The sequence below is a fragment of the Sinocyclocheilus anshuiensis genome, unplaced genomic scaffold, assembly GCF_001515605.1.
Source record: "Sinocyclocheilus anshuiensis isolate Anshui unplaced genomic scaffold, SAMN03320099.WGS_v1.1 scaffold330, whole genome shotgun sequence".
Taxonomy (NCBI): Eukaryota; Metazoa; Chordata; class Actinopteri; order Cypriniformes; family Cyprinidae; genus Sinocyclocheilus; species Sinocyclocheilus anshuiensis.
In genome coordinates, this window is record NW_015547689.1 from 1,362,356 (window position 1) to 1,384,096 (window position 21,741).

The following is a 21,741-nucleotide window of genomic DNA, read 5'->3' on the forward strand; positions in this document are numbered from 1 at the left end:
TATATATATATATATATATATTACTATTTATTTTGTTACTCAACCAAAGCACTATATGTAAAAACATTGTAGTCATTTGATTTCTATATGTGATGACTACTTCAACAACAAGAAAGACTTATTTGGGACAGCACTGGATTGTAAAGACAAAGGGGTAAGATATGTTGGAACTCTGAAACTGTGTTGAGCTTCTATTGATTGTGTACGTTTCCATGGTTTTGTTTACAAACTTGGTTGATATGGAGCTTTTAATGGTTCACTTTTTTTTATTATAACGCCTACCAGAACTTTACACAATATATTATATGTACACAAATAAGTAAGCGAGACTTTAAATGAGTTCCCACTGAAAACAATAGAGTTGAAATCACATAGCTTTTTAATGTTGAGGCTATAATTAATATATTTTTCTCAGGGTGAGCTTGTTTTAACAGCCTATTTTTGCAGTTTTGTAGTTTGTTTTATGTCAGATGTGAAATGTAAATATTGTTGTCATTAACTGGTCATTTTTCATTTGTGTAGCTTAGTTCTTGCAGATGAGAAACCACATAGACAATCAAGTCACCGGCATCAAGCATCCTCTTCTGCAACAGATATATCTGAGAGCAGAAGATGTAATGAGCCAAAAGTATGATTTTTAATTTAGGTTATATAATATTATGCCACTGATAAGCTTTGTTACACTAAGTGCAAAATTCACATCTTCTATTTAAAGCAAAACCAGAATAAGCAATGGATGCCAGGAGACTCCACTCTGGCTATGGATGTGGAAATTTTACAAGCTATTGATGAACTGGGTCCAAAAGTCTTAAAATTCAAAATAGATGAAAACATTCAACAAACTGAATCGGCATCACTTCAGAAAAACTCTGACTTTCCACAAAATATTCATGAACAACAAGTGCAAAATGCAGAAGTCCAGGCTCAGCATGGTCACCATCAGAGCGCAAAAGAACCAGAACACAAACCAAAAAAAGAGAACGACTGGATGGATTTGGCCCAAAAGCTTTTGTTCAGTGAAACCAAAAAGACTGAAGCAGGAGGACGGGCCCCTGACTGTGAGATGAAATGTGACAGGGAATATTCTTCACCTCAAAAGATCCTCAACTCCATGAAAAAAACACCTAAAGTAGCAAACAGCAAGCAAATGTTACAGTTCAGAAGAGATACCAGCCCAAATGACTCTCTCAGTACCGCCAAGGATTACATTCTGTTCAGTCCAACACATATGGCTGCTGCTAAAGAGCAATCCATGTTGCAGCAGCAGAAGATATCAGTGAAAAACCTTTCAGTCTCTGTGCTGACCCCTCCTCCTGGACTGGATCTCAGTGTCCTCTGAGATGCTACACTACCAGATGCAGGTAGATGTCCAACTCTTACACTTAAAGAAGTCAGAACTTGATTAAAGAACTCATTTTCATCATTCATGTTATATTTATTCAGCTATTATTCCCATCTTTAGTGTTATATGATCCTTTAAATCCTTTAATAAGAAACATTTATTATTATTATCAATGTTAAAAACGATTGTGTTGCATGATAATTTAGTGGACACTGTGATACTTTTTTTCAGGATTCTTTGAGAATAGAATGTTCTAAAGAACAGCATTTATTTAAAACAAATCTTTTGTAATATCAATGTCTTTACTGTCAATTTTGATCAGTTAAATTTCGTTAAAATAACTTTCTGACTACAAACTTTTGAAATTTGTTTGGCATTTTTCTATTCAAAACAACAATAAGAAATGCTAGTATTTGAAATATTAATTCAGTTTTTGCTGTTTGTTACACCTGTGACGAGCGTCCCGAAGCTGCATCAGCGTCGCCCTGGAAACAAGCGAGGAGCACCTGGCGGCGGCTACATAAGCCACGCAAGCCCTGCCATCTAGGAGACTTCTCCATGAGACTGAGCACTAACTCGCCCTCTCATTTCTCCCACAGACAGCAGCGTGTGACCGACCAGCCCCACAGGAGCACTGCACGGACCCTCTGCACTGGGAAGACGGAAGAGAGCACTCACGGCACCGGAGCACCTACCTGGACCTTTCTCCCTACCACCCTCCTCACTAATAAATCCACCCTCCGGGGTATTGATTAAGATTTCCTTGTCGTGTGATTCTTCACCCCGTTACACACCGAACAGCACAAATCATCCATATGGGACGTCCTGGCGATCAGTCAGACAAGACTTTTGCTCTCCAGTTGGGGTCTCCCTAAGCCTGTTCTGGAGAAATACCAGAGTCTAGGTGTTCGGAGGATGTTTGAGTGTCTGACCTTGGGCAAAATTTGGAGGGCCAGAACCTAGTATATTCTGGTAAATAGCTGTTTTTCTTCTTGTTGACTGCAAATGTTTTGTTTGTACTTGGTCCTGTTTCCCTGAGAAACAGCACCAGATCAAATACTAAATATATATATATTATAACTTACTTCTGATTACATGATACTTTTCTAAATGTATGTAGTTATCTCATTTTTTTCCCAGGCTAAAATTTTATATATTTTTTAAGCTCCAACCAGTGGAGGAAAAACTTTGGTTTCAGAGTTGTTAGTCTTGAAGAGAGTTTTGGAAACAAGACAAAAGGCCATGTTCATTCTTCCTTTTGTGTCTGTGGCACGAGAGAAAATGTTTTATCTGCAGATTGGTTCCCATTTCCTGAGTGAATATGTAATTGTCAGTTATCTCAGTTGGCCCACTGATCATTTATTTTGTTTTTATTTTTTAACTGTGAGTGCATGGTGCAGTATCTACATATATAATTGTTGATTTCTGAATTTAGTAAATCTGTGAATATACATCTTGGAATTGTTGACGAGATTTTTGCTAATTTTATACTTGCTATTTTCATCCAGAATGTATTTCAGTAGGCAGGGGTCAGAGTGGAGGGGTATAGGGTAACACTTCAGCAGCTGGTGGGTTTTCAGCTCTGGATGTCGCTTTTGCACAATAGAGAAAGCTAATGGACTCATCAACAGGCTCATTGAAGAAGACAAATTGGATCTACTTGGTAAAATAATGACATTTCCTTAACACTTAAGTTACTTACTCCTTACAGGTACTCTTGTTAAACTACATTTTCACACAATTTGCAGGAATTGTTGTGGTCGATGAGCTGCACATGCTTGGGGACTCTGTCCCCCCCCAAAAAAAATTGTTAAAGGGGTCATATGATGAGTCCAGCCCGGGGTCGTCACATGTGGTTGCCGCAAGCCCGCCGGCCGCGCCGTTCTTAAGCCCACTGGCCACCGCTCACTCTAGGCCGCCATGTGATTCGTTGTGAAAGCGAAACTTTGTTTGGTCTTCCAAAAGAGGACACGACTAGAAATCAGTGGTTAAGTTGTATTTACAACACTGTTCCAGAACAGTTCAACCCAAATATTCATTTGTGTGCAGCACATTTCATGGAGGACTTTTTCCTGATCCTGGAAGAGTAGACTACAATGCCGGCTGTTCTGACTCTCAGACTGTAAGTACGTTTTCATTTAAAGGATTTGCCACTGACGATTCAAACACGAATGTTCTTTTTAGCAACATCATATGACCCCTTTAAAAAGTGACAGTTAAGACTTTTAAATTGTTACAAAAAATGTATTTAAAATCATCAAATAAGCCTTAAAAAATGTATTTATTTTTGCGGTTTCCACAAAAATATTAAGAAGCACAATCTTCCTTCAAAAACTTTAAAATTATTACAGTTAATATGTAATGATCTGTGTTGACAGGTGAGAGTGTGTTGGTCTGTAAAGAGGCTGAATGTGCGAAGGGGATGAGCCTCATCCAGGGCTTGCTCAAGCCTATCAGCAGCTGCCTGGTGAAGCGGGAGGGTGAGGGCGTCACTACCAGCATGCTCAGGGCCATCCTGGAGGTGTGAATGTCTTTCTCCTTATAGTATGTTGTATGATACTGTATTGGGTGAGTATGTACAGGATTTAATTTCATTATTTTGACTTAAGATCATCGTTGGAGGAGTTGCCAGCTCACCACAGGATGTGAGGATGTATGCTTCTTGCACTCGTCTGGCAGCCAGTACTGCAGCCGAACAGCCACGTGTGGAAGAAGCTGAATCAGAAGTTCATAGCAAAGGGGCTATTGAAGCCTGCATAGAGTGGCTGATGGACAATGAGTTTATACATATACAGAAGGAGGGAGATGGTAAAAAAAAATCTGACAGTATTTTTGTGGTTTCTGATAGATGTTGACATTTTGATAATTGTCTGTCTCACAATGGAGAGGTACTGCCCCACGCATCTGGGTTCTGTGACTCTGTCCTCATCTTTATCACCCGCAGAAGCCCTGGGGATTTTTGCAGATCTCCAGAGAGCAATGAATGGATTTGTATTGGAAAATGATCTCCATATCCTCTATCAGGTAGACAAAACAGTTATGGGTAAACAGTAAAACAGCTAACAGTTACAGTTATTAATATATGGGTTATTAACAAAATTGTTATGCATTTTTAAAATAACACCTGTGTATGTGGACTGGAATACAATAGACTGGTACCAGTTCTTCTGTCTTTGGGAGCAACTACCATCTGCAATGAAACGGGTGGCTTGAGATGGTGGGCATCCAATAAGTTTTCCTGGCTCACTCCGTTAGTGGCAAATTAATTGCTAAAACAGAAAAGCAACGCAGACAGATGGCCATTCACAAACGGTACCATGTATTTTCTGAATATAGAGTGCTTTAATTAATGTTTACATTTAAGTAGCAGTATGTTGATGTGTATTTATTTTTTTTTTGTGCAGTTTTTTTCACAACATTAGTTCTCCATGACCTGGTAAGCGAAGAACCACTTGGAGCTGTAGCAAAGAAGTATGGCTGTAGCCGAGGACAGCTTCAGTCACTTCAGCAGTCTGCCTCAACATATGCAGGTAGATATCTCTTCATACTGTAGGCATGGGCTTACTTATCAATATGAGATAAACAATGCCAGAAATAAAAATTTGGCAACACTTTTTTTTCAGGTATGGTTACAGTATTCTGTAATCGATTTGAATGGCACAACCTAGAGCTGCTTCTGTCCCAGTTCCAGAGTCGTCTGAGTTTTGGAGTCCAGAGGGAGTTGTGTGATCTGGTTCGTATTTCTTTACTAAACGCCCAGAGAGCACGTACACTCTACAGCTCTGGGTTTGTCACAGAGAGGTGGCCAGAGCTGAAGTTACAGAGGTGGAGAAGGCCCTCAGGAAAGCTATCCCTTTCAAAAGGTAATGAAACAGGGAGATGATCAGCTTAAAAAGTTTATTTCATGTTATTCTTATGTTTGATAAGCATTTAATTATTGATGAATGTGGTCATTTTAGAGATGTGTGATATATCAGTTATCGGCCGATATTACAGAGTTTTTAAATGATTGATTTCAGTTGAGTTTAACATTTTTTTTTTTTTTTACATTTAAATCACCCTTGCTGTTGTCGAACAGTTATTTTAAGTTCATATTTTAAAATAATCAATAAACAATCTTTAGTAACTCAAAATAAATGTTCCATATTTCCTACTGTATTACAATGTTGTGGTGCATATATTCACTTGTAGCATTTAAAATGACTGATTTTTGTGTTTTATTTTTAATTTAGTTGGGCGTTAATTTAGTGTGTATTATGGTTACCATCCATAACAGTTTATTGTTATGGACAGAATTTGAATATTGGGTCATCCATAGATTATTTCAAGTCGTACTGTGATAATTTGAATCTCCACAACTCCAGGCAGGCGGTGGATGAGAGTGAGGTAGAGGCTCAAGAACATAAGAGCATGCTCAGCAAATCGTGGCTGAAGCCCAGCTGCTCCTCCAGCAGGATTTGGCTCTTCTTGGGGTGGAATGGAAGTCCAGAGGGAGTTGTGTGATCTGGTTCGTATTTCTTTACTAAACGCCCAGAGAGCACGTACACTCTACAGCTCTGGGTTTGTCACAGAGAGGTGGCCAGAGCTGAAGTTACAGAGGTGGAGAAGGCCCTCAGGAAAGCTATCCCTTTCAAAAGGTAATGAAACAGGGAGATGATCAGCTTAAAAAGTTTATTTCATGTTATTCTTATGTTTGATAAGCATTTAATTATTGATGAATGTGGTCATTTTAGAGATGTGTGATATATCAGTTATCGGCCGATATTACAGAGTTTTTAAATGATTGATTTCAGTTGAGTTTAACATTTTTTTTTTTTTTTACATTTAAATCACCCTTGCTGTTGTCGAACAGTTATTTTAAGTTCATATTTTAAAATAATCAATAAACAATCTTTAGTAACTCAAAATAAATGTTCCATATTTCCTACTGTATTACAATGTTGTGGTGCATATATTCACTTGTAGCATTTAAAATGACTGATTTTTGTGTTTTATTTTTAATTTAGTTGGGCGTTAATTTAGTGTGTATTATGGTTACCATCCATAACAGTTTATTGTTATGGACAGAATTTGAATATTGGGTCATCCATAGATTATTTCAAGTCGTACTGTGATAATTTGAATCTCCACAACTCCAGGCAGGCGGTGGATGAGAGTGAGGTAGAGGCTCAAGAACATAAGAGCATGCTCAGCAAATCGTGGCTGAAGCCCAGCTGCTCCTCCAGCAGGATTTGGCTCTTCTTGGGGTGGAATGGAACCCAGCATCCCTCTCAACAAAGACCTAGCCAGATTCCTATCCACCTGAGGAATCAGCCAACAAAAAAACTCTACAGTCTATGTCAAGGGGCCCAGAACATGAAGAGAGACAAAATGTAACCGCTAATGTGGACGAACAGAAGTTATTGGTGGATAAACATGCTGACAGTTGTTTCCATCCTCATTTGAGGCCATTAGAGATCACTACTAATTCAGAAAAGCCAATGGATGTTGACTGTCAGCCTACTAAGAAATGTGAACAGCAATCAAGTACATTGCATAAAGTTATAAAATCAATATATGCAAAAGACAAGGGCTGTAAAAATAACCAAACAGCTGAGGATTGTTCTTCAAAATCACTTCAAAATCACTTCAAAGAAAATTAGGACACAATTCCTGTATAACAAGTACCTGCAACTCTAGCAATGACCATCATTGTGTAAGTCCAGTTTTGAAACGTAGAAGGATGGATTATGTGGACTCACATAATCAGTAAACCCACAGTCAGTGAAGCAAAAACACCAGCTCTAACCTCAAAAGGCCCTAAACTAATATCAAAAGTTGAAGAGCTTTGCTTAAATATATCTGAAACTGACTGTAGAATAGACAAGATGAATCTCCAGTCATCCATTGCTGGACTGAACCAAGTCATTGAGTCAAAAACATTTTTCTCACTCATGTGCTTCACTAAAGGATGGGAAAACCCCAAATGTCACTGCGAAAAAGTCCACATCTAAAACAAAATATTTAAATCACAGTATAAAAGAAGTTTACCATGAAACTCAAAATGAAAAGCGAGAAACGGTTACTCGCAGTTTCAGGAAATTCAGCAGCAGAGATGAGAATGAAGGTGGCTTAAAGGTGAACACCAGTTAAACATGGCATATGTCATTCTGAGAAGCTTAGCTCTCCTGACTTGTACAGAAATGGATTAGAGGAGTTTGGTGATAGTTTTCAACTTGATACACAGACTGAGAAAATGCTTCAAGGGGATGATTTTTCACATGGCCTTGGTAATTTAAACGTTCTCTAAGAAAATAAACAGAACAATCATGTTGATTCAGAAAGTGAGATGAAAGTTGTCAAGCAGTCATCTTTCTTGGAAAATGAGAATAAGACATCTAAAGACCAAAACAAAGACCCGGTTGAAGGTTTATCGCCTCGTAAGAATGGCCCGGCCACTGAATTCAAACCAAAATATAACATCTCACTTACTGACAGCCAGTTGGATATTTTAAATTACAGTAACCAGGTTACTGAAGAAGAATCAAGTGCAACTAAACCAGCTGAGCAAAGGGAAAATCACGAGTCCTCTGATCATGTTACTGACAACAGCTTCAACCGGAGCAGCAGTTTTCTGTTCGACAGTCTCTATGACAACTCCATCTTGGATGCCATGGAGGCGGCAGCAATGGATTGAGACAGCAAAGAAGAACAGGTGGTTGAAGCACATGCTAATTCAAACGGCTCTTCTCCAGAACTCATTGCGGAGAGAAGAGATGCCGTGTCAACAGAGGATCAGGAAGCAATCCAATGGGGTGAATCATCTTTCAACCTTTCAGAATGGGGAGATTCACTACTTATTGGAGAGCAGAACCTTGATCAAATGAATAATGTTATCAAGGCTTGTGATGGCCCAAGATTGGGTGCAGAGAAGCCCAGTCATACAGATGACATTGTGTCTGAACTACATGTATCACAAAGCAATGAACCTCATTCATGCGTTTCAGCTGAAAGACATCAATTAAACATTTCATCATTTCACATCAGCCCAGGAATGCAGGACATTTTTGATAAATGGTCTGATCAGTTTTCAACCCTATCTGAGGTTCCAGGGCAGTCAAATTCAATTGTGGTGGAACCAAATACTGCTGCTGCTGTTGTTGGCGAAAAAGATGTTTCCCCAATAACAAACCATGGGATTGATCAGGGAGGTCCAAGAAGCTCAAGAACCGAAGATTTCATGGTAGTCGAGGTCAAACCAGTGACTCACAATGACCTTGTTCCTCCCACGCCAGTTCCTGAACCAGTCACACCACGGGTTAAAATTACCACCTCAGCTATACAATCACCTCTTAATGTCACCAAGCACAGGTCTGAACTGGATCCAATTTCTAAAACCAGTACGCAGAAAGAATATCAGTCTTGTTTGAGGACAAACTCAGCATCAGAGTTAGACATGTCTCTGGCTGATGATGGCTTTACGAGGCTTTCTCAGTGTCAATCATTTCCTGCTTCAAACACCTGCAGTCCAGAAACATTCTCCATAATTGATGTGGCAAGCGATAAAAAACTTTTCCATACATTTATAAAGGAGTGGAAAACAAAGGACAGATTTTATCTTGCTCTTGCCTGTGAGAAGATAGACAACACCTCAGTGCAACCTGAGACAGTTATAGGTGGAAAATTAAAAAAACGTAAGACTTTAGAGAAATTTTGCTAACTATATGTATTAGTATCCTAATATACAGTACATATAAGAAAATGTAATATCCAGATATTATCCAGTCTTTAAACTTGTGTAATCCTGTTTGAAGCTATTACCCCAATGAGAAAAATACATTTTTTATCTCTAAAAAGCATTTTTTTATGTAAACAACTATATGGTAGTCACTTATATTATCCCTTGAAACTGATCATTAAAATTTTAAATTGAAATTTTAACATTTTGTCAATAGATTTATGGAATAATCTATGGCATGGGAGCAAAGTCTCTTGGAGAACAAATGGGCGTTGAGGAGAATGATGCTGCCTGCTACATTGAGACATTTAAATCCAGATACACTGGTAAATTACATTTTACAATTGCTGTCTGGTCCAAAAAAAAAAAAAGTCTGAAATAATAACAGTATCATTTCTTATTTTTCTTTAAGGCATTCAGAACTTTCTGCATGAAACTGTGCAGAAGTGTGGGGAAAATGGTTATGTGCAGACATTACTTGGCAGGAATTTGTTATGTGCAGACATTACTCGGCAGGGAAAAAATGTCGTATTTGCCTGGAATAAAAGACACAAATGTGTACATAAAGTCTCACGTAAGTCTTCATGAGCCCTCCATTAGAATATATCTGGAGTGGAATAAGAGTTTCATTTTGATCCTCATTTTTAGGCAGAGCGACAGGCAGTGAACACAACCATGCAGGGTTCTGCTGCTGACATTGTCAAATTAGCAACCATCAACATCCAGCGTAGATTGGAGGCAGCGTCTCCTGGAGTTCCCACATCACATCAACATCCTCCAATCAGATCGGGTATGACCGACTTCATATTACAGCATTTTCACTTTTAAATGTGAGATGTGAATATATATGTTGAATATAGTGTTTTTGTTCAGGCAGTAGGCACAGAAATCAGTTTAGACCCTCTCGAGGAGGCTTTTTTATACTTCAGCTGCATGATGAACTCATTTATGAGGTTGCAGAGGAAGATGTCATCCAGGTAATTAGAAAGACTAGTCTTTCTAAATATTACATTAACCTTGGACAATGAGAAAAAGTGGTGACAAGTATAATACATTTTTTACAGGTGGCACAGATTGTGAAGCAAATGGAGACAGTTGTGAAATTGTATGTAAAGCTTAGAGTAAAAGTCAAAGTGGGTCCTAGCTGGGGTAACCTTCAAGTGACCTGGACATATAAAACAAACTTTTTCTCTTCTACTGTTTACATGTAAATTACTGAGCGTGATTATGAATTACTTGAACTGTTAAAACACTATATATATATATGCAGTAAATGTTTTTAATCTGAAATAAAATTCAACATATGCTGTTAGTGTTAAGTGTGAAGAAATTGTGTGCAAAACTTGAAATGGAAATATTTCTGTACATTGTATTTAAACATTTTGTAGACAAGATTAAAAAAATTAAAAAGATCAAGAAATCGGACATTTGTTCAGTTTCACGGTTTAATTTAATTCAGAAACACGTTGAATTTTTATTCACATTGTGAATTTTAATTAAAGAATACAATTTGTAAATTAAGTCACTTATTTTGTTACTTATCAATGGATAACTATTAATTTTATGATAGGAAAGTACGGACAGTGCCTTTAACCAATCCTCTACATATGGGGCACTTGCGTAAAGAAGGTGCACACTCTTTGCATACCACTAGGTGACCACAGGGGATGAAGACAATGTTGACCTCCTTGTCCATGCAAACTTTGCATGTGCGCTCCTCTTGAAGTCTTCTCAACTGTTCCTCCATAGGCAAGTCTGTGAACATGATGGACACAGTCAATCACTTTATACAAACTCTTTGTTTCAGAGTGGGATCTAACTGATTCCCTTAGTGTGATGGCTAGAGATAAAAAGGGGCAAAATCAAAAGAAAACCTTTTCTCATGTTTGAATATACCTGAAAGATCTTGACTCGGTGATGCAGCTTCATTTGTCTGGGCTGAAATTGCAGTAAGAACAAAAAATAAAAATTGGTTGTCAATATTATGTAGTGATTATGTTTGTTGTGGATTTGTCCCTGCTCTTCTTAGGATCTTTACAAAAGGCATCACCTTTTTTTAATGGTTCAAGTGTTCCTATCTACTGGCCGTGCAGTTTCACACTGACACAGACTAACAACATGTAACACTGAAAATTTACAGACACTTTATCTCATATCTGATTCATATATTACATACCCATCAGTTCTCTCAGCAGGTACACATCATTCTTCTTGATCCAGTTGCGGAAAACCTCTGATGCGGCATTTCCTTTCAACAGGACTAAATCAATGAGCTGCCCTGTCTGCTGCTTGACTGAAGTGCAGTTACGAATAGTGTCATACTCTTTCTGTGAAATGACGTTCTCCTCCAGAAGATGATCCATTAAGCTCTGGACGCTTTTTAGACGCTGTGTCAAGGCAGCATGATGCTTCTTAAGGAAAGTAAAACCATCTGCAAAAAAACACGAGTGTTGGATTCAGTCAAGTCCAAATCTTGAATCATTAGACAGCGGGTAGAAGATACATATTGTAGAAATACCTGAGGCCATCTCCTCAGCAAGAAGCTCTCGCTCCTCCTCTCTCTTCTCATCTTCTGCACTTAGTAAATCAGACACCAATTCTTGAACAGTTTTGTAATTCTCTCCACTTGTAAGAATTTTGCTCTGGACTGTTTGCTTCACCAGGCTACGCTCAAATCCCATCTCTAAAGCGGACTTCACCACGGGATTGTTCATCATCACTGCATCTTCTGAACGGTCTTCTCCAGGACCCAGGTGTACAACTACACATGGGTTAAATAAATAAATAAATCGTATTTAATCTACTTTAGTCAGCGTAAACTTGACTAAAATTAATGAATACAAAACTTGACATGGAATACTAACTAAATTTAAAGGTGACCCATTATGCAAAAATCACTTTTATAAGATGTTTGAACAATTGTGTGGCCGCAGTGTGTGAAAACAACCAGCCTATAATCGTAAAAATCCACCTACTCGTTTTTTTTTAATAATCCCAATAAATCATAAACAGTCTCTCCAAACCAGCGGTTCCAGATTTCTCCCTATAATGACGTCATACTAGGGAAAGTCCTGCCCATTTGTGACACTCTCTGCCCTATTAGCATAGACACCGGCCTGAGTGAGAAGCAGTAGTCCGCCATTACTGTTTTCTTGCTGTAGCTGCTGGAGATACAATGTCAGCGACAAAGAGGCATTACAAGTGTCGTGTGCTAGGATGCACCAACGAACATAGGAGTCTCCATAGAGCGCTGAGGAGACGGTGGTTAAATTTCATTTTCGAAGGAAATGTCCCAGGAAAAAAACCCCGGAAAAGTCCTATATGTTTGTGCAAATCATTTTACGCCGGACTGCCTCACAAACGAGAGTCAGTTCAGAGCGGGAGTTGTGCAAAGATTGATTCTGAAAGAGGGATCGATACCAACACTTTGTGCGCTAACGTCAGCTCCAGACAAACTGATGCTGCCTTCACGTGCTACCAGAATGACCGTAAATAGGAATGTGGTAGTTAAAAATTGCATATGAAAGCAATGTGAAGTCGACCGCTTGAATTTGTCGAGCTCATAATGTGATAACACGTGAAGGCACCATGAGACCAGCTATGTCGGTTTTTTTTTTTGCGCCGTGCTCCCCGTCTGTGTAATTAATAAACGCGCATTTACTATGCACAGTACAGTCAGATTGTGTGATATTGTCCTGTTTTGTTGTTGCCTGTATGCTGGAGAGCTCTTGAAGCTCCGCCCTCTTCTGAAAAGGGAGGTGGGAGCACCCGCTCATTTGCATTTAAAGGGACAAACACAAAAACCGTGCATTTTTCCTCATACCCTAAAAGTCGCCATTTCAACAAGCTATAAAACATTATCTGTGGGGTATTTTGAGATAAAACTTCACATACACACTCTGGGGACATCAGAGGTTTATTTTACATCTTGTAAAAAGGGGCATAATAGGTCACCTTTAAAGGACATTATCAATGATAAAAGATGTGGAAATTAGTATCACATGTAGGTCAACACAACAGAAAACTTACCAGGTGGATCAATAAATTCTCTTGAGTTGCTGTCTCCATTAGTCAAGAGCTGTAAAACATGTAAACTAGGTTAAGATATCCATCAGGGTGCATCGTATTGTTTGAATAGCAAATTATTTTTAACATACCTGTTCAAATAGTCTTGGAAATCTTGCTTGAATCTGATGAACAAATTCTTGGCCCTTTTCTTGCAACAAATATTCACATCTGGAAGAACATGCATGCATAATTAATATTCACATAATGTCATCATGGGACAGAAAATGATGCCACTTTTATTTACCTTGGAAACCACTTAGCATGTTCTACCCATGGATCATCACCAGATTCCCAACATCTGAGTCCACCATCACAACAAAAGCACTTCACATCATCGTTACGACCTACCGAAACAAACAAAGAAATAATAGTAAGCATGGGGATCTAACCACAAATGTTATACATTGAATGACTTGTAATATCAAGACTCTTACCAACATAGTAAAAACCAGCTTTAGCCAATTGGTCTGGTCGAACAGGTATTCTCGAGGGCCAGTTGACAAACGTAAGCAGCCTTTCTTCACACTGTTGCATTGCCGAGTTGGATACATTGGAAAGGCCGCCACCAGATAACGGTATGTTATCTGCACGGTCGCCTCGAACAAAGCGGCAGTTGGGGTAATGCCTCAGGTGCTCAGATACCGCCCGGTCTCCTGGTTCCCAGTTGCTGAGCTGGCCGCCACAACTGAAGCAAGCCACCCTGTCGCCCTGGCCAAGGTAATAGAAACCAGCTTTGGCAAGCTCAGCTGGAGTTACTGTAGCAAGAGTCCAATTCTGAAACGTGTCAAGGCGCTCCTGTTCCCGACGCATACTGGGATTATGAAAAGCCGGTGGTCGCTGGTGAGACATATCCTCCACTCCACGGGAGGAAATGGGACTGGAGGGTGCCAAGTTGGTGAATCCCATGTTTAGGTAACCCACCTGCTCCTCTGTTTGGCCAGAAACAGATGCCGCAGTGGTCGACGCTCCTGCGGTTGCAGGGGCTGACAGCTGCAGGACGGCTATGTTGCGAAGCGGGGAAAAGGCTGAGTGGGAGGACGACAGGAGGTTTGCGGTGGCAGGTAAACTCTGGATGAAGCTGCAGTTGGGAGACAGCTGTTTGTGGCGCTCGGCAGGGCAGTCACCGGACTGCCAGTTGTCGGCCGTCACATTGCAGCGGAAACACTGGACACGGTCGCCCACTCCGGTGTAATAAAAGCCTGCTCGAGCGAGACTCCGCTCGGTCACCAGAGCAGTGGTGGGGAACTTAGCATACGTGGATATACGAAAGAGTTCAGATGAATTATCATACTGTAAATCTGCAGGGGCGCTATTGCGACACAAACCCCTCAGGAATGCACTGTTTTGTATAATTTCCATTTAACAAAAAACTGGGGAAAGGGATGTCCAGAGGAGAGAAAGACTTGAATACCCTGTGTGCTTGCAGAAGAGGAACTGTGTGAGCAAGACAAATAAGATTACACAAACATCTAACCTTACGAAAAAAAATTCCTCCTTATCAATCATGATTCATGTCCTTACAAGATGACTCGATTACACAACAAGGGTCTTTACAGAACTGGTGACACGTGCAGTGAACTAAAACTGCATGAACATAATGTGATGCATAAAACAAGCCACAAACAAACGAAGCTTGTTTGGATGAACAAGATGAATTTGATGAGATTCCTCCACGGCAGCTCTTGAAGCTCATCCTGGATCACTAAGAAATACACCACAGCTACACTGACCTAAACACATTTTTAAATGACAAATGGTGGTTTCTTTGGACCTTAACAAATAATCAGTGTGAAATCCAACATAAAAATGTGACCACAGGGTGTGTCCATTCAAGTCTTTCTCTCTGCTGGACATCCCATGACGGGTGTCTAGTCGTCCATGACAGAACACACAATCTTATTATAAGAATGAAATGAACTCTTGAACAGATACACGATCGATGTTGGAGGTATGTGACTCCTTCCCCTATGTTGCAGGAACCTGAAAATAACAAAACCACATGTTTAATTTACAGGTCTATATTAAATGTCATGTTTTTCCCAGTATAAAAGGCATGAAGGGTAAAGTAAAACTTGTATATCACTAAACAGGAGACTGAAAATCTTGAATGAAAATGTAATAATAAATAAGTTAAAGTCAGCATGAAATGGAAGTTGCGATCATTCATTCTTCCCTATTGTGAGGTATGTATTTGAGAGAAACGGCTTCTTAAAAAAATAAAGAAAAAATAAATGTAGGGCCGGACTTGCTTTTGTTCATTGGAAATTGAATGGATCATATTTTGTTTACAGGTTGCTGGAAGGGAGGGATTATTGTCCTTCCCTCAGTGCACACATTATCAGAGAAGAGTTGTTGCGAGATGGGGGGGCATTAATGTTTTTGATTAATTTTGAGACAAATATGACATTGTACATGAATAATAATCTTATTTATAGCTCGGAAATGGAAGCTTAACGTAAATGTAAAAATGTCATTCGCAGTAGGGAAATAACGAGAAGAATAACAAAGTGCAATAAACTGTCAAATTGTTTGAGCTACAACTCAGTGGCTTTATAACTAAGACAGTACATTAAAATAATATGGTAAGAAACACCAGTGTGCAATATCAAGCAATAAAACGAGCTGTTTTGTACAGTAAAAAAAAAATAACTGTAAGCGGATGACACCGGTGTTGTGCCGAAATCGGTGACCTATCGAAAACTGTGACCAGGGGACGCTGTTCAGCAAATGTTCTCGTGGGATCCCACACATATTAGATCAAACGCTGAAGCCGAATGATCAGCGTCAGAGGAGACGAGTGGTGCTGTAAAACATGTTTCATGTCTTAAGACTAAAGAAAACAAACTAGATATTGTCTCCAGCACCTAAATTTTTATATAGAAAAGAATTTAAACATTAATGCTACTGTTGTCTGCTAATGTGTTAGCCTACTACTAAGAATGGTTTACTTATGAGATGTTTTAGCGCTTATGTAAAACATATTACGATTATCTGATAAATATAGGTCTCATCTTTATTCTTATTACTATTTACTGTAATTACCCAATAAAGTTGGAGATCTACAGTTTGTTCCTTACAAATGTATATGATTGCAGTTGGCTAGGGTCACTGAATCTGACAAGTAAAAATTTATATAACATTAGCTATCAAAATGTTACCACTCTTTATTTCACAATAACTGACTAAAATGTTTAATAGAGTGACTCGTGATGTGTGAGCTCCTCTTCTTTCTATTTTACATAAAGCATATTGATTAGATATTGATATATATAGATACAGTAGGATCTGACAGGTTAAATTTAAAGCTACTGAAATGTTACCCCTTTATTTAATGCATGTGACTATAATGCTTAATAAAGTGACTTATGTGATGTGTCAGCTCCTCTTATTTTTCCTCATTTAAACAAAAGTTGTTTGATATATAGGCTACCTACAGTTAATTGGTTTAATCATTTATAAAAAGCAATAAGAACTAGGCTATACTTGTTTTTATAGCTTTGTTTGTTATAAATTTCAGAGTCTGCACTTCATAAAAAAAATGTAATATGTTAATATGTGAAGGTATTATGTGGCATCAAGAGAAGCAGAACTGAAATTAAAACATTTATATGCATATTTATGTTTTGTAGCTTACAGCTTTTTCAAAATAAGTTAAGCAATTCTTAATTTTTTAAAAATAAGTTAGGTTCAACTTGTGTTAGCTCATTTAAGTTGAAATTACCTATACAGCTAAGTTGACTGTACAGTGGTGAAATTTCAGCAGTTAGTGGTGCAATAACAAACCTTCTGAATGATAACCTAAAAAAAAGCATCACAGAAATTAGCTTAGTGAGGTTTTCTTTTTTTTCTGGTTATGATTTCTGTAATGTCTAATAATTGGTGACTGTTACTCAAAAGACAACAAGAATAAACCTAGAGGAAAATGGAGAAATCTTTACATCACTTGAATGAGTTTGAAGAACATAGACTTATACACTTAAGAGTAAAAAGGGTAACATTTTGGTATAGCCTATAATTTTGATCTGTCACACCATACTGTATCTATAGGACTATGTCAGCTGATCAATATGCTTTATAAAATAGAAAGAAGAGGAGCTCAACATCGCACTTTATTAAACAAGTCACTTTATGAAACATTTATAGTCAGTTATGAAAGAGTGGTAACATTTTGATAGCTAACGTTATATTAATTTTTACTTGTCAGATTCAGTGACCCTAGCCAACTGCAATCATATGCATTTGTAAGGAACAAACTGTAGATCTCCAACTTTATTGGGTAATTACAGTAAATAGTAATAAGAATAAAGATGAGACCTATATTTATCAGATAATCGTAATATGTTTTACATAAGCGCTAAAACATCTCATAAGGAAACCATTCTTAGTAGTAGGCTAACACATTAGCAGACAACAGTAGCATTAATGTTTAAATTATTTTCTATATAAGAATGTAGATGCTGGTGACAATATCTAGTTTGTTTTCTTTAGTCTTAAGACATGAAACATGTTTTACAGCACCACTCGTCTCCTCTGACGCTGATCATTCGGCTTCAGCGTTTGATCTAATGTGTGTGGGCTCCCACGAGAACATTTGCTGAACAGCGTCCCCTGGTCACAGTTTTCGATAGGTCACCGATTTCGGTACAACACCGGAATTCTCACATTTACAAAAGTCCGCGCCCACTCTAACGGGAAAATGAGGTGGCGAATTTCCTGCTTTGTCAGTTCCTCATTCCTACAACCAATTATCATATTACAAGTAGAAAATGGGAGGTTCCTCTACATAGTTTCATTCTCTGAACTCAAATAAACTTTTTAATCACTGAGCTATATCAAGAAGGTTTTTGCTTAACACTACTGGGAAAAAAAATGTCTTGTAGGTGGGAAGTTACTGGTTAAAAAAAAATGTGATGCGTTTCCACAGGATGATGATGCTGATTCATACGATCGTCGTGAGTTTCCCCCTCATTTATGATATTTGTGGTCTTTGACGAATTCGAATTAAAACGAACAGAAAACAACTTGATATGAATCATTCCATCTACATAGACCGCATTCATTCCTACGTGGGAAACTCGGGTGAAATCCGTTTTATCGCTGCCACAGCCTACAGCAGACAGGCGTCGCTTTCGAGGCGCTGCCATTTTGGGTGTAACGTTAATACCAAACAAACTGTTATTCTTTTTAAAGGACAAAAACAAGAACTACAACAATACAAAGGTAATCAAATGTTGATTTCGGCCAACGAAGGTTTACAAAAACACCAACTCACCGTTGGACAAAAGCGGATTTTGTTCAACAGCACGAAACGACCTTTCTTCGGTTCTGTGCAGCTGGTGCTTAGCGGAAATGACGTCACAAGAACCGCCACCAATTTAACAAAGTATTAACATATGTCATGATTTTATATAAATATACACAGATACACCTTATTTTTCCCTCATTTTCTCTCTGTGTGTGTGTGTATACACACACACACACAAATAATGTTAGGGAATATGTTGCATGTGTGACTCAGTGTTGCCAACTCATTTTCAGGGGAAGTTGCTAAAGGGAGGTCAATTTGTTGCTAAAAGTTGCTAAATGACGTTGTGATGTCATTGCACGATGACATCATTACGTAATTATAATATTAAAATATAAATAACTGTATTTTTAAATACAACATTGAATTATTTAACACTTACACGTTTTTGAACAATTAGGGCCTACAATTTTTTTATTAGCTAGTAAACTAGTAAAACTACACATTCTGAACAATTATAGTTTTAAGCAGTGTATTAGCAGTTAGTTAGTATGCTACACTCTAAGAAAATATCTGTAAAAAACAGGGCGCAATCGACTATGTTAATATGAAGGAATTTTCCGTATTGATTTTTCACCATTTTTTTACCTGCATTACGCATTGTATTTTGTGTTTTTGTGTTACATTACAATGGATAATGAATAATGAATAATGGATAACGGATAATGTCCTGGAAAATTACTAGTACCTTTTCCATTTTTCTAGATATTTTTCTTACAGTGTACTAACTAATCAACAATCGCAGGTACAAGTTACTAACAAGGTGTATCATAAATTAACAATTACTCAATTATTATTATTAAATTGAGCAATTGCTAATAGCAGCTAACTTAATTCATGTGATGTGTGTACTGCTAGCCATCTTTGTTTTCCTCATTTTGTGTAATTTAGATGGACAATGTGTGCCATTTTATCTTTAGAGTCACTTATCAAAAGTTGCTAAAAGTTGCCAAATAAATTGTTTAAATAGCTAAATTTGTTGCTAGGTGCTTTTGGAAGAAAAAGTTGCTAGGGTACTATGAAAAGTTGCTAAATTTAGCAACAAAATTGCTAAGTTGGCAACACTGGTGTGACTGTGAGGGATGGAGAGACGATTTTTGAGACAGCTGCGTTGTCAGTAGATGAGCAAAATCTGCGCAAAACCGATCACCGTAAAATGCATCAAAGTAGTGATGGGCGCTTTTGAAGCACTGCTTCACAAAGTTTCACAACCTTTGCGAATCATTTGTTTTGAAACAGTGGTTCGGAGCGCGTATCCCTAGATATGTATAAGTGTTGAAAGGGGGGTATTGAAAAGTTTACACATTTTCAGAGTTTTAAGTGCTTTTTGCTTCATAGAAAATCGTATAGATTGTTGAAAGATATAAAACAGGGTTTTTAACATGAAAACACTCACCAGCCACTTTATTAGGTACACCTGTTCAATTGCTTGGTAACACAAATTGCTAATCAGCCAATCACATGGCAGCAACTCAATGCATTTAGGCATCTAGATGTGGTGAAGACGACTTGCTGAAGTTCAAACCGAGCATCAGAATGGGGAAGAAAGGGGATTTAAGTGACTTTGAACGTGGAATGGTTGTTGGTGCCAGACGGGCTGGTCTGAGTATTTCAAAAACTGCTGATCTACTGGGATTTTCACGCACAACCATCTCTAGGGTTTAGAGAATAGTCCGAAAAAGAGAAAATATCCAGTGAGCGGCAGTTGTGTGGGCGAAAATGCCTTGTTGATGTCAGAGGTCAGAGGAGAATGGGCAGACTGGTTAGAGATGATAGAAAGGCAACAGTAACTCAAATAACCTCTCGTTACAACCAAGGTATGCAGAATACCATCTCTGAACGCACAACACGTCGAACCCTGAAGCAGATGGGCTACAGCAGCAGAAGACCACACCGGGTGCCGCTCCTGTCAGCTAAGAACAGGAAACGGAGGCTACAATTCACACAGGCTCACCAAAATTGGACAATAGAAGATTGGAAAAACGTTGCCTGGTCTGATGAGTCTCGATTTCTGCTGCGACATTCAGATGGTAGGGTCAGAATTTGGCATAAAGAAAATGAAAGCATGGATCCATCCTGCCTTGTCTCAACGGTTCGGGCTGGTGGTGTAATGGTGTGGGGGATATTTTCTTGGCACACTTTGGGCCCCTTAGTACCAATTGAGCATCGTTTAAACTCCATAGTCTACTTAAGTATTATTGCTGCCACAGCCTATCTGAGTATTGTTGCTGACCACGTCCATCCCTTTACAAGCACAGGGTACTCATCTTGAGATGGCTACTTCCAGCAGGATAACGCACTGTCACAAAGCTCAGATCATCTCAAACTGGTTTCTTGAACATGACAATGAGTTAACTTTTTACTCCAATGTCCTCCAGTCACCAGATCTCAATCCAATAGAGCACCTTTGGGATGTGGTGGAACGGGAGATTCGCATCATGGATGTGCAGCCGACAAATCTGCAGCAACTGCGTGATGCTATCATGTCAATATGGACCAAAATCTCTCAGGAATGTTTCCAACACCTTGTTAAATCTATGCCACGAAGAATTAAGGCAGTTCTGAAGGCAAAAGGGGGTCCAACCCGGTACTAGCAAGGTGTACTTAATTAAGTGGCCAGCAGAGGCGGACAGTAACCAAGTACATTTACTTGAGTATTGTACTTACGTACACTTTTTGAGTATCTGTACTTAACTTATTATTTTAAGTTAATTTTAAGTTGAGTATTATTTTTTCTGGAAACTTATGACTTTAACTTCACTACATTTGAAAGACAAATATTGTACTTTTCACTCCACTACATTTCTATCAAGGTACTAGCAAGGTGTACTTAATAAAGTGGCCTGTGTGTGTGTATATATATATTTTATTTATTTTTTTTTTGCCTAAGAGTGCTAAACGTCACCAAACCTGACCCAGCAGCGCAATAGAATAGCTAATTACTGAATCGTTGTTCGTGCTTTTACTTACCGACAAAGACGATGACAGAAGAATCGGCAGCAAACAGCAATGTGTTGGTCTAGTAGCCAGTGGTAAGGAGACAAAATCAAAACCAATTTACTCGAATGACTATATGGAAGTTAGGGGGCTTTCCGAAACGTGACGCACACCAGGGTTGCCAGGTTTTCACAAGAAATCCCGCCCAATTGCTACTCAAAAGTAGCCCAATCGCGTTTCGAGGGGGTCCCCAGTTAAAAAAAATGTTTTGGCGGAGTTCCCCTGCTAAAGTTCTCATTCCAGGGGATAAATATCATGTTATTGGAGTCAACACCGAACCCGCAAAGAATTGAGGTTATTGTAGTTTTGTCA

At 38.6% G+C, this 21,741-nt stretch overlaps 1 protein-coding gene and 1 pseudogene across 3 annotated transcripts; one reads left to right on the forward strand and one right to left on the reverse strand.

Moving 5' to 3' along the window:
- Positions 1 to 890: 890 nt before the first annotated feature.
- LOC107703435 (DNA polymerase theta-like) lies at positions 891 to 10,426 on the forward strand (annotated as a pseudogene).
- Positions 10,427 to 10,490: 64 nt separating this feature from the next.
- On the reverse strand, positions 10,491 to 21,489 carry LOC107703529 (baculoviral IAP repeat-containing protein 2-like). 3 transcript variants are annotated; one of them, XM_016506182.1, is made up of 9 exons: positions 21,403 to 21,489; positions 13,562 to 15,107; positions 13,372 to 13,471; positions 13,217 to 13,295; positions 13,089 to 13,137; positions 11,578 to 11,820; positions 11,236 to 11,490; positions 10,956 to 10,997; positions 10,491 to 10,814 (listed from the first exon to the last, which is right to left on the reverse strand). In XM_016506182.1, the coding sequence occupies exons 2-9, from the start codon at positions 14,484 to 14,486 to the stop codon at positions 10,621 to 10,623; spliced, it is 1,887 nt and encodes a 628-aa protein (XP_016361668.1). In that variant the 5' UTR covers positions 14,487 to 15,107; positions 21,403 to 21,489; the 3' UTR covers positions 10,491 to 10,620. The 3 variants fall into 3 exon arrangements, with proteins under 3 accessions (XP_016361668.1, XP_016361667.1, XP_016361669.1); XM_016506181.1 differs by lacking the exon at positions 21,403 to 21,489 and adding an exon at positions 18,400 to 18,476; XM_016506183.1 differs by lacking the exons at positions 10,956 to 10,997; positions 21,403 to 21,489 and adding an exon at positions 18,400 to 18,476.
- Positions 21,490 to 21,741: the final 252 nt, after the last annotated feature.